The sequence below is a fragment of the Myxocyprinus asiaticus genome, chromosome 4, assembly GCF_019703515.2.
Source record: "Myxocyprinus asiaticus isolate MX2 ecotype Aquarium Trade chromosome 4, UBuf_Myxa_2, whole genome shotgun sequence".
In the NCBI taxonomy this organism is placed as follows: domain Eukaryota; kingdom Metazoa; phylum Chordata; class Actinopteri; order Cypriniformes; family Catostomidae; genus Myxocyprinus; species Myxocyprinus asiaticus.
The window spans coordinates 20,974,202-20,987,582 of NC_059347.1; the positions used below are offsets into that span (position 1 = coordinate 20,974,202).

Genomic DNA, 13,381 nt, shown 5'->3' on the forward strand with positions numbered 1-13,381 from the left:
CCACAACCTTGGCTAATACCACGTCAGCATCCTCCATACATCTCCATCTGCTGCCAAAGGCTGCCCTTTAGGAGAGTGCCATTTCCTAACAAAGTCCAGTCAAGTCGCATCAAGCTATTACCCTAATCCCTTGGGACTGGTTCACTTAATTAAGCAGCAGAAGACTATTAATAAGCAGAGAAACAAACACTCTAGTTCGAAAGCCTAAGGAGCTGTATACACTGTCCTATACTGTTTTGGATTGAAAATATATTTTTGGTCAGGACACTGAAGATACATCTAGCGGATATGGGGACACTTGTGACCATGTTTTCCTTTTGTCTTTACATGTTTGTATTTGTATTTCTACTCTTCACATTGACTAACTCTAGCACCAATGGAGTATGACAGGCAGGCACATTCATTGAGGTGACATGCTGAGGAAATAACGCTTTTCTTGATTAGAAGAGAACCATCAGGTGAGTTCTACCACTCCTCAGGCTCTGTAAATGTTATGGCTTGTTATGTATGAAAAAGAAAATGTAACTATTGAGCTGGGACTTTTCACACAGCCTTTCATAATAGGCCTACTGCAAAAAAACAAAAGAACAAAATAAAGGCATTAAATACAGTATCAAAACTAATTTAAAGGTGATCTACATATAAAAGCATGAAACCTATGACCAATTTTTATATAGGCAAGGACCAGATGAATTTAGAAAGGTTATTTTTAAAATTGTTTATAATTTATAAATTAAAATATTATCTGTCATGTTTTCAAGTTTCATTTGGGATTTATAGAATAGTTTTCATATAAGCATAATAATATTTCAAACTGTTTGATTAGTTTTATAGAACATGTTCTCTGTCTTCACTTTATTGTGAAGAAAAAACAAAAACATTAAAAAAAAAACAAGATCAGTACTCCACATCATGCGTGCTTTTGCCAACAGCACTCTTAAATGGTTTAACCTCAGAGCTAGTGTGTCCCTTATTCTACACTAAATTATTGTGATGTCTGGGCAGCAAATGAATCACTTCATTCACATACAAACAATCCAATGAGTCCATAATCCCTGGATAACAATCTCATTATTCAGGATACCCTCAAAAGATAGAACACTTAGATATACAGTATTGTGAATGATTCCTTGATTTTAAAAATGGGGAGTTACACCATAACTTCTAAATATTATAATAAGTATTTCAAATACTTAATATAAAACTATTTTATGAATGAATAAAATGAACGAATGAAAGCTTGTTTGGAGTGATGCAGAGCCATCATTGACAGACTGAAGCTTCTGGGCTTCCACAGAAGCACAGGTGTGTGTTGACGTCGTCTGGCTTGTAAAGAGGAGGATTTAGGCCAGTCAGAGTAGTCAGTGCAAGAGAGGAATAAACCAAGATTAACTCACTCTCTGGATCTGATTAACATGTACAATACCATGACATTTGCTGTAGCCTGTATTAATGTCAGCTTTGCAATATTTTCATCATTATCACACCTTTGATAAGATTTACTTCAGTATATTAAAATATCAGTCTAGTTTATTACTTAACTAGGTCTTGATTATTTTACCGTTTAAGTTTCTCTCATTAATCCTTAAGCATAACAAACATGTTCTCATGCTTTATATATAACAGGACAGTAAACAGGAAGTGAATACACCATATTATTCATTATTATTTGTATATGATCCATACGTTTCTATACAGGTGTTGATATGATAAGATGATACTACTAAACAAATTTGCTTGTTATGCAATGAAATACTGACTTTTTCATACTCTACTTTCAGGAGAAGCCATGGGATGTGGCGTCACAAAAACAAGTGAATTCAATAAAAGATGTGACAGAGGTAAAATTATTACATTTAATATGAATGGTAAATCCATTAGCTTCAAGACTGAAATAACTTGAATGTCAACTTATATGTCACGTTAGGTTACCTAATATCTTCTTTTTCATAAAACATATGGAAATGTAATTTACCAGTTCACTGGTAAACTGGTAACACTTAGATAAAAGAAAAACTTGATCAATTTATGTCTTATTTTAAGAAACGCAAGGTCGGGGGCCTGGGTAGCTCAGCGAGTATTGACGCTGACTACCACCCCTGGAGTTGCGAGTTCGAATTCTACTAAGTAGTGGGAATTGGGCATTCCAAATTGGAAATTTGTGCAGTGTCAACAAATATAAATAGGCCTAAAACATATGCTATTCTTGTCTTCAACGTATTTTATTTGTAACACATATTCTTCTCTTTTTCATTCACATCCCTGAAGCGGCCAGAAGTAAGCAGAATTCTTATTCAAGAACCATTATTTTACCCTTGCTGAGCAGTACACACTATAAGAAACACCTATAGAAAAAAAACTGGTGTGATCCTAGAAGGCTGACCTGTGGATAATCACATTTAGAACAAATACTGTAATTACCTTAAAGGTGAAGTGTGTAATTTTGCACCATTAGTGCCACCAAATGGAATTGCAAAAATAAAATGAAACATTTCAGAACAGCTTTCTGAATAAACCTCCCATCTGCTGTTGATCAAACAAACAGATAGTCCCACCACCAACTCACGCTATTGATTGAGTCAGTGTTGTTGTGTCAGGCTGGATGGGTGTCTCAAAACAAACAGAGGAATTTTTGTAGCACCACAGAGAGACAGTGTTTACAGTTATCGAGAAAATTAACCTATGAACGGCTTACTTATAGTTGTCTCTGCATATTAAGCTGAGATAGAAGAAAGTATTAAACACCAAAAAAAGTTACACACTTCAGCTTTAAAGGAATGTTCCGGGTTTAATACAAGTTCAGCTCAGTCGACAGCATTTGTGGCATAATGTTGATTACCACAAAAAATTATTTTGACTTGTCCCTCCTTTTCTTTAAAAAAAAAAGCAAAAATCTGTTACAGTGAGGCACTTACAATGGTAGTGAATGGGGCCAATTTGTAAACATTAAAATACTTTTATGAACGTAAAGCCACAAGATGTAAACAATATGCATGTAAACATGATTTGTTTACATCTGTAAACAATGTGATAAAATCGCTTACTGAACTATTCCATGTAAGGTTATTGCCAATTTAAAAATGTTGTTGCCATGATGATGTAATGCCACAAAACAGTAAACGACGATAAACTTTACAGCTCAAATAATACACGAGTTTTAACAGAAGAATTAATCTAATGCTTTTATAAAATTGTAAGCTTCACATTTCTGTTTAAACCCTCCAAATATGGTCCCCATTCACTGTCATTGTAAGTGCCTCACTATAACCCAGATTTTTTATTCTTTTAAAGAAAAGGAGGGACAAGTCAAAATAAATGTTTGTGGTAATCAACATTATGACACAAATGCTGTCAATTGAGGCTAACCTTTATTGAACCCAGAATATTCCTTTAACCCCAGAACGTATATGTTGGTAAAAAAAAATGTCCAAGTGTTTAGTTTTTAGGACATAATTTTTTACATGAATTGGTATTTTGATCTGCCGCTCCAGGTATTTCTGAATTAAGGTGTCTACTATCATATGAAGTAACTTTTTGAACATTTAGTTGAATATTTTTTTAATTATAAGAGAATTTACATCACTACCCCTAGAATGCATATGTGGGCCCTATTTAAACCATATGTTTATGCATTTAAAACTGGTATTATTTTTTGTAATGCATTGATTGTTTTCAGTTTCCATTTGTTATGTAATTAAATATATGTTAAATACAATGTTCACATTTATATTTATGTGTAGTATGCAAGCCGATGCTGTATCCAAAGTGCTTAACATTACAGTCCCCATGGAGCAACCTGAGGCTAGATGCCTTGTTCATGGCAAGGGCACATTGGTCATAGCTCCTCGACCACTTCTTAGTGTGTTTGAACCGGCAACTTAAATTTTTTTTAGTATGCCTCACAACTCCAAACAACAAATATTGCTACTTAGAATAATATAGAAATATATTGTCATACAGCAATATATAGTACATAAGGTTGTCATTATACAAGTTTATAAAAAAAAAAAATGTGTACTTATTTTTATGTTTTTGTGTAGGCAGAGTTATTTCATATATTTTTTTTCATATTTTAAATAATATTTCATATTATTTCATATAGTTCATATTTAATATTTTACCACCAAACATGACAATTTTCATATTTCTGTTATAGTTTTTTTTTTTTTTGACTCTGTCACCAAAAACTCCTACTCCATTCTGAAACTCTTCAGAATAGAATAAAATATATATGAATATTTAAACATTTTAATTACTAATAAAATTACCATCAGAGTTAATTTTCTTTGAAAAACTTCTTTTTGACCCATATATGCATTAAAGGGTGTGAAGTTACATGTGTGTTCTAGGGTTAACTTAAACATATATAAAATTTAAATATAAAAAATCAGTGTTCTGTTGTTTTGAAAGCAATGAAGGCTGCTGTGTTGATCCAGCGTTGGTACCGGCAATATGTGGCCCGCATGGAGATGAGACGCAGATATACCTGGAACATCTTCCAGTCCATGGAGTACTCAGACCTACAAGACCAGATCAAAGTAAGAATTCCCCAATAATCTGCATCCAGAGAACAAAACATGTTCAGAGGGATGGATGGATGGATGTACATTGTAATACATCTTTATGATTACAGAGAACAAATGCAATGATATGATGGTTACGTTTTTTTCTCACTTTATACAGTTATACAATTTTCTTGGTTACCTGGTAGATAACTTCACTCCTTCAAGCAGTGAACGTAAGTAACCTGTTGCATGCAAACAATCTATACAGCTCTGCTCGGACACCTATGCATGATAAAATTATCACAGATTTTCTTCATTGTAGGAAACTTGATCTCACATATCTTCAGAGAAAATGAAGTGTGCCGAGATGCAGAGTGGGAGAGATATTTCAGTTACACCAATATTGATGTGCCAGACATCTACTCTGGCCCACGGCTAACCTTTCCACTGGATATGGATCAAGCTGCTGATCTTGTAGAGGCTTTTAAAAACAAACAAGTAGGTGCTCCAAGATGATGCTCTAAATATGTGTTTCAGGTATGACTAGTATGTTGTATATTGATCAGGTACTGTAGATCTTAGCTTTTTTAACACTGGATGATGTAAAATCACATAACAAAGTCTTAAAAAATAAAATACAAAATTGACCCTTTTGATACACATGGTCTTTAACCATGTGTACTTCTGGTTTCTCCAAGCAGCAGCTTCACTCTCGTTACGTTCTTCAGCTTCTTCTGGAAACATGGAAGTTGCTCCGAGTGTTGCCAAATATCAACCGAGTCTCTACATGCCATAGCAAAGAAATCACAATTTGTGGTGAGTGTCTGACACATTCTTTTAACTTTTCTATTGTAAATCTACATCTGTTACAATAAAACAGATAGTGCCCATACTAAAAATAAAAAGGACTTTATTACAGGTGATTTACATGGACAATTAGAGGACTTGCTACTAATATTTTACAAGGTGCGTTTTAACACTGTAATGTGTTAGTGTGACAATGTCTTTAAATGAACCTAAGCCAGATGTATGGACTATTTATTCTTCCACTGAATTCTTCCAGAATGGAATGCCATCACTGGAGAAACCCTACGTTTTCAATGGAGACTATGTGGACAGAGGCAAAGATTCTATAGAGATTCTCCTCATATTGTTTGCTTTCCTACTTGTGCATCCTGGAGATGTTTACCTTAATCGAGGAAACCATGAAGACCATATAATTAACCTGAGGTAATGGAAATGTGCTGAACACATGCACTCAGTCACAAATTAAGATGTTCTTAAAATTTATAATAATAGTAATAAATATTTTATTAGAAATATTGTTACCAATGTTCAGTCTTTAAATGTTTTATTATTTTGGAATATTATTTTTATTAGTCTCTAAAAACATCTCATCTTACTATATTAAAAACTAGGTGCTTTCCAATTTGGCAATTATTACATTATAAACAAATAATTACTTATTCCTATTCAAAGGTATGGCTTTACCAAAGAAGTGCTGGGGAAATACAAGGTAAGCCATTAATTCCATTTCTCATGCTCTCTAATTTTTCAGTTCAATAGGTTGGTTACCATGTGGCATCAGCTCTTTATCTCCATTATGAAACAGTAAGGGATATCCTGACACTTTCCTAGAACAGCACCTATTAACTGCAATTGTCCAGCACATGCAGCCTTAAAGTTTAAAACGGGAAACTCTGGTCAGTTCTCCTGCAGTTATTTGTACAGTGAATGTGGGTCAGTCCGTGTTAAGAGGATTACTCTGTCATTACAGCAAAAGGGCTCCAAGAAATTAAACATTATTTTACTCTGTAATTGGTGACTGTTAACTAGCAGTGAAATAGGCAGAGTACTGTTCACTTCGTCATCTAAGAATCTTCATATGGGATCGTGGTAGCATATAGAATGTAAGAAGTCATTCCTTTTTGACACTGAAAAGACAGCATTTATGCTAGTGTTTTAGTGGACACTGCAGGTCAAGCATATGGGCATAAGAATGATCTTGATTGGTCAAGTATTACTTCTTTTTGGTAAAAACAAACTTTAAGACATTGATGTTTATGTTCCCTGTTATAGAATTTCATGATATTAAGATAGCATGACTAATGGACACTGTGGTCAGATAGCACTAACCAGACAGACGGATTGGAGGCGACCCATTGAGATTAGTGGCAGATTTAGGGTCAGAAACATATGGCAAAAAATGTTTGCAGGCACAGGAAAATACATCCATTAATGAAACAAAGTCAACTGGGGACTAACTCATTAGTTGTTTGTAATGTTTCTCTTCTAAGCTTGACCTTATGAGGAAAATGTATTTGAATGTTCCACATTGCATGGTCTAATCAAAGTCTTTGTTCAGATATAAGTTTGTTCAATTTCTTTAAGATGCATGGAAAGCGTATTCTCAAGTTGCTTCAAAAGATCTTCAGTTGGCTGCCCTTAGTGACAGTAATTGATCACCGGGTGCTGGTTGTCCATGGAGGGATATCGGATACCACAGATCTAGGTCTGATAGCTCGAGTGGACAGACACAGAGTGAGTCAAACAAATGTTCAGCATGTTGTTGATGCCAAACTATGTGTTGTAATACTATCAGCCAACTTCTCTTATACCCGATGCATGTGATTGCTTTTTCTCTTTAGTATGTGTCTGCCCTGAGGCCTCCAAAGAAGAAGAATGCATCACGCAGTAATCTATATACAGATACAGCAATTAATGAGATGATTTTCTGTAAGAACAGACGGGGCTCCCTGACTTTTCCAAAACAGTTTGGCTCTCGGGACAGTTTCCAGAGACGCTCCCTCCAAGACTTCTCATCCACTGTGGCTCGAACAGTTGAGGAGGAGTTAGAGGTCCGGCGAAGACAAGCAGAGTTTAGCCTGTCCAGCTTCAGCATGTCTCACCGCAATCTGAACTCCCTGTCCTCTGAGTCAGATCCTGACTCTTCAGAAAACACAGAAACCAGCAATGAGGAGTGGAAACAAGTTAGTTATTTATTAGTAGTCAATGTTCTTCTGTACATATCATACCCTTATGTGGTTTGATGCAAAATACTTAAAATGTGTTGATTCTGGGTTCAATACCTAGGTACAGTGTTCAAAGTTTGATAGACAGAGTCTGTGGCATGCTATCAATTCCACATTTACAAAAATGCATTTAAAATGGAAGTCTATGGATCGCACCAGAATAAACATTAAAATACACAATGTTTGAAAGTATAGCCAGAAGAATTAAACATAATATGCGTTAACATAAGTGTCAAAGAAATTCTTTACCAACCTTGCCTGTGCAAAGTTTTGTTCAGTCTATCCAATATTTCAACTCTTGTCATGACCATGTAAAGTTATGTCTAGTTATTATATAACAAACAGTGAGAAGTTAATCTACCTAGTACAATAGTTCCACAACTTACAACAAATAACAACATTTATATGAAAAAAAAAAACCTTTACACTGTTTTTAAACCATCCAGAATGCCTTAGCCCTGTTGGCGTTACTATAAACATGATTTTTGTTTGTTTTCACAGACTAAGAGACAAGTCAAAATAATTTTTCTGTGGTAATCGACAGCATGTCACATTCCTTTAAAAGAGTTATGCTAAACATACCCACAAACACTGTAAACCCTGAAAACTATTGTTTTGAGTAGAAAAAAAAAATTAAAGCATACAAATTAGTTCAAATAAATTCACACTGATGAGTATTTAGAACTTTCTCTTGAGTTCACAAAACTGACACCTTTTAATTAACCTAAATTGTTTTATTGTTTTGACTTTAATGAACTTAGGGTTAGTCTCATTAAATTTACTGAAATTAAATTGAACTGAAAATGGGAGGGGGATTTCTATTTCCCAGCATGCTTTACATGGCACTTGACAGGGAGAGTGAATGTTAAAATTAATTGTTATATAATGTGTCTTTGTACAACATGAATGTAAAAGGGGGAGACTTGTTAGAGTTTAATGTTTTGTGTTATTTAGCAGAGTTTCTGTTATGCTGGCATTTTGGGGGTTACCGTTATGGTGAGTTGGGGAGCTTGAGCTTAGATTGAGGACAGGTACTATTTAAGAATGTTATATATTACTTAGCTCATTGAACAATTGCTATGCAATTCAAAGAATAATGTTACCAGTTAGTATGCATTTAGCATGCTGGCATTCACTGTGCTAGTTAGTTCTAGCTAGTACTAGCTAGTTAGGTTTCCTCTACTTGAAGTAATTAAATTGAGATTACATAATAATTTTAAATTCAGCCAAAGAGTTAAATAAGTGAAGTACCATGAAAATGTATAAGTTAGCTTACTCAATATTTCAAGTTAAGAGCAATTAACATGCACATGTAGTAAGTTCTATTAACTCGAACTTTGGAGTTTATTAACATAAAAAATTTAATGTGGCTGATTGCCTAATTTTTTTTTTTTTTTTTTTTTGAGTTCTTATAACTTATTAGGGTTTACAGTGAAGCCAGTGGCTTGACATCCTGCACTTCTATCAATTTCTTTGCAAAGCTAATGTTTGGTATCTGCTCTGTGGCATCAGATTTTGGACCTGCTGTGGAGTGACCCCATGTCTCAGGACGGCTGCATTCCTAATGAGATCAGAGGTGGAGGCTGTTATTGGGGACCTGATGTTACAGAGGACTTTCTGAACAGACACAATCTTCAGCTCATCATCCGTTCACATGAATGCAAGCAGGATGGATACGAGTTTTGCCACAATCGTAAGGTTAGGGATGCAACAATTGGAGGCTTCAGACAGTCTTCTTTAAAGGAAATTACAGTGACTTTGGAAGCTTGTGAAACTTGAGGCAGAGTTCAACACTAATTATATTTATACCACGGGTCTGTTAAATGCTTGATTCTGATTGCTTCACGGACATTCTAAGGTGTGCAATTATTTTTCAAGTAAATGCACGACTATGAAGTAGTTCCAGGTCTTGACCACATAACGGTTCCTTATCACTTCGCCAAATTATTTCAGTTATTTCAAAGAGTCGTACAGGCTACCAAAACAAAATAATCAGTCTCGTCTCACACACACACACACACACACACCGTACATGCTACCACAGCAAAATAACCTTATAAACAAAGTCATTGGTTAAAGTAAATCGGTTAAGAACGTCAAACAATGTCTATAATATCCTACATTTATTTCAATTTTGGTTGGAAAGTTCCCTCATCTTCCCCGCACTTACAAACGCGCACACACATACATACGCATGCGCATGCGTGCACACGCACACACACACACACACACACACACACACACACATACACACACATGTTGGTGTGGCTATCCTTATGAGGAATCTCCATAGACATAATGATTGTTATACTGTACGAACTATAGATTCTATCCCCTACCCCTAAACCTAACCCTCACAAAAAGCTTTCTGCATTTTTACATTTTCAAAAATAGTTTAGTTATGGGGACACTAGAAATGTCCTCATATACAACATTTATAGCATTATACCCTTGTAATTACCAGTTTGTAACCTAAAAGAATGTCCTCGTAAACCACCCAAATCCACCCACACACACTACCTTATTACTCCAATGCCGAAAAGCAACGAAGGCTTGAACTATATCAAAGTTAGATACACTTGATCAATACAACAGTTTCTATATTATCTGAAATATCTGGTGGAAACACCCTTACCCTCCCCCTCTCTTAAGCTCTCTCACACGCACGTGGACACTTATACATATACGCATTACGCACACACTTACTCGAGAGTGAGAAATAGAGCCGTCATGTCAGTCACCGGCTTCACCAGATTCAGTTTCACAGATAGATATAACTATATCATTCCATTATTTTGATTTTCAGGTCCTCACCCTTTTTTCAGCCTCTAACTACTATGATGTTGGCAGCAACAGAGGAGCCTTTGTCAGGCTGGGTCCAGATCTAGTGCCTTACTTTGTTCAGTATCAGGCCACCAGTATGACCCGAGGGCTGAGCTTTCCACAAAGGTAATCAAAACAGATGATACCTTCAGCCATATTTCACTAACTAAGGGAATTTATTTTAAATCCAACTTTTAAAAGGAATGTTTGGTATGACTTAAAGCTGAAGTTCTCATATCGCAGCTTAATATGCAGAGACAACAATTAACAAGCCATTCCTAGGTTAAATTTCTCGAAAACGGTAAACAGTCTGTGGCATTTTAAAAATGTCTCCTTTTGTTTTGAGCAACCCGCTCAGCTCGACACAACAATATTCACTCAACCAATGATGTGAGTTGGGGGCGGGACTATCTGTTTGTACGATTAACAGCACATGGGAGCGTATTCGGACAGCAGTTTTTTTGGCAGAAATTACACACTTCAGCTTTAAGATCTGTTAAAATTTTTTGAAGTTGGTTTTAAAGTTACAGCAGGTCTTGTTACTTTTCGATGTTACTTTTATATGCAGTATTATAGTCATTTCTACTTGTCTGCAGCTCATTTATCCATGTTGTTTCAGTGTAAAACGCACAGAGCACACTGCTCTCAAAGTCCTAAGAGAGCAACTGTTTGCACACAAGTCACAGCTCATCAGTGCCTTTCAAGAGTTTGATAAGGAGAAAACAGGTACAATCAAAACAATTACCTGAAATGCATAATTTCAAGCTTTACTAACATTACAGGACTACTATAGTCTGCCATCTGAGGATGTGATTATATCACCATTTCATTACTGAACTAGATTGTTAAAGTTTGTTGAATCAAACTTTGATGTTTCCTTGACAAAGCCTTGTCCGAAAGTTTTCCACTAATTAAAAAAAAATAACACGTTTGAAGGTTACAGAGAGCAGCCAAAAAATAGAGACGGATAAAAATATGTTTTTTAATTTTAAAAAAAATTCGAGTTTGAATAGTATTTGAATGTTCCGTTCGTGTAAGTCTATGGGATCTTTCAGATATTTGATCACCTGCTGTGTGAAAACCATAATTTCGATCATTTAGAAAAGTCATAGCAACCCAAGTCAGAACAGCCTGAGGGTCTGTGCCAATTTTGGTGTATGAAGCTTGGAAGCTTTTGGAGGAGTTACAGTAAGAAATTTTGGTCTTGGTTTAAGGATTTTGAATAGTAGAATAACAGTATACTGGCTTTTTCAAGCCAACATAAGAACTGTTGTCTGAAAACAATAGGGTGTCTAGTTCTTTACATTAGACGCTGGTTTTGTTTTCAGTATCAGTTTAATGCCATAGCAGTATCAAACCTATTATGAACAATGAAACTGCTGTTGACGAAAGACATGTGACCAACTTTGCGATCCACTCATGTAAAATCCATGAAACTTATTTTATATAAATATATCAATTTCAAATTCAAGGGAAATGTTCAGTTCTTGAGAAGGAATATGTTTTTCTGACTTATCTTTGACCTCACAGGTCTGATCTCTTTAAACAACTGGGCCAGTGCAGTCGAGCAAGTTCTTCACCTGGATCTTCCCTGGAGAGTGCTCCGTCCTCAGCTAGTGTCCGACACCACTGACAGTATGCTGAACTACTATTGCTGGTTCCGTGACCTTGCCCTTAAAAAGCCAAGCTCTGAGGTAATGAATGAATCTCACTGGATTTGATCATTTTTACCTTTCCAGAAATGCAGGTGTGTACTTAGCAGAAACCAATCTCTCCTTTATTTACTCCAGAACGTTGAGCAGACATTGTTGGAGACACTGTACAGACATCGCTCCACCCTGGAGACCATTTTCAGAATAGTGGACACAGATAATTCAGGTATGATAAATATCTGCAGATTTTATTAAGTCTTTATAACATGACAGCAACATTTTGTCCATTAGCTCCTTAAAACGGTCTTTTTCCATGGATGGTTTTCTATTACATGTTTCTAGAGCCTATGTTTCTGTTTCTCTCAGGTCTTATTTCTTTTGAGGATTTCCGTCAGACTTTGAAACTGCTCAGTGCCTATCTAAAAATGGAGATTTCTGATGAAGCCATCAATGACTTGGTTATCAGCACAGACACAAATAATGATGGTAGCATTGACATTGATGAGTTCATGGAGGCTTTTCGGCTGGTAGACAGGACCAGACTTGAGAGCAGCAGAAGTCTACAGATGTTCAAGCAAGAAAATCAGGACCAACCTCAGGAGGAAGAAACTCAACAGACTGCGGATTATGCAAGTCCACAGACTGCAGTTTCACAAAATGCAGATTCTGCAGGTCAACAGACTGCAGATTCTCCAGACTCACAGGCCGCAGATTCTGCAGGTTCACAGACTGAAGATACCTGCCACAATTCTCTTGTTCCACCACAATAACTGTGAAAAATTAGATTGTGTAAAATGTAGCCTTCCCGTTTGCATTTATCCCTCTAGACAAACTTTGTTTGGTATGCTCAAATTAGGATGTAAATATTGTAAAGGACCCTCTTGGGTGGACAGCCTCAATCTCATGGGGTTTCACTTAGCACTGGTCTTGAGGGCTGCCATGAGCTACTGTATGTATGAATCTTGCTATCTACACTGAATATAAAACCCATGTTAGCTTTAGGTTCAAGCTGAAAATGCACCTAGATATGCTGATCTCTCAAGGATTCATACATGTTCTCTTTCCTATCTCCCTGAAAACTCTGGTCAGGATAATGGCCTCAACAAATATTGTAGTATCTCTGACACTACAAATAAACTGAAACGGGAATATCAAGACATGCTCTCACTGGTGCTTTTACAATTTGTCTTCATTGCCTCTAAAAAAAAAAAAGAGTCCAGAATATGAATGTCCTGACTAATTTGTGATTATATTCTTTATCAAAATGAGCCATCAGTGTCTTAATAATACACCATGACATAATTGTATTTAACACGCAAGCAAAGCTCATTGGTAGCTAGGGTGTTATATATACTGTATATATTAATAC

The 13,381-nt window shown here is 35.9% G+C and overlaps 1 protein-coding gene across 1 annotated transcript; it reads left to right on the forward strand.

Annotated features, from left to right (window-relative positions):
- Window positions 1–224: 224 nt before the first annotated feature.
- Window positions 225–13,167, forward strand: LOC127439805 (serine/threonine-protein phosphatase with EF-hands 2-like). Its single transcript, XM_051696019.1, has 17 exons — window positions 225–458; window positions 1,782–1,841; window positions 4,411–4,538; window positions 4,684–4,738; window positions 4,828–5,003; window positions 5,207–5,321; window positions 5,425–5,471; window positions 5,569–5,735; window positions 5,985–6,021; window positions 6,897–7,046; window positions 7,154–7,495; window positions 9,050–9,235; window positions 10,344–10,486; window positions 10,980–11,086; window positions 11,891–12,054; window positions 12,151–12,238; window positions 12,379–13,167. Exons 2-17 carry the CDS (start codon window positions 1,790–1,792, stop codon window positions 12,780–12,782), a joined length of 2,361 nt encoding a protein of 786 aa, XP_051551979.1. The 5' UTR covers window positions 225–458; window positions 1,782–1,789; the 3' UTR covers window positions 12,783–13,167.
- The last annotated feature ends 214 nt before the right edge of the window (window positions 13,168–13,381 follow it).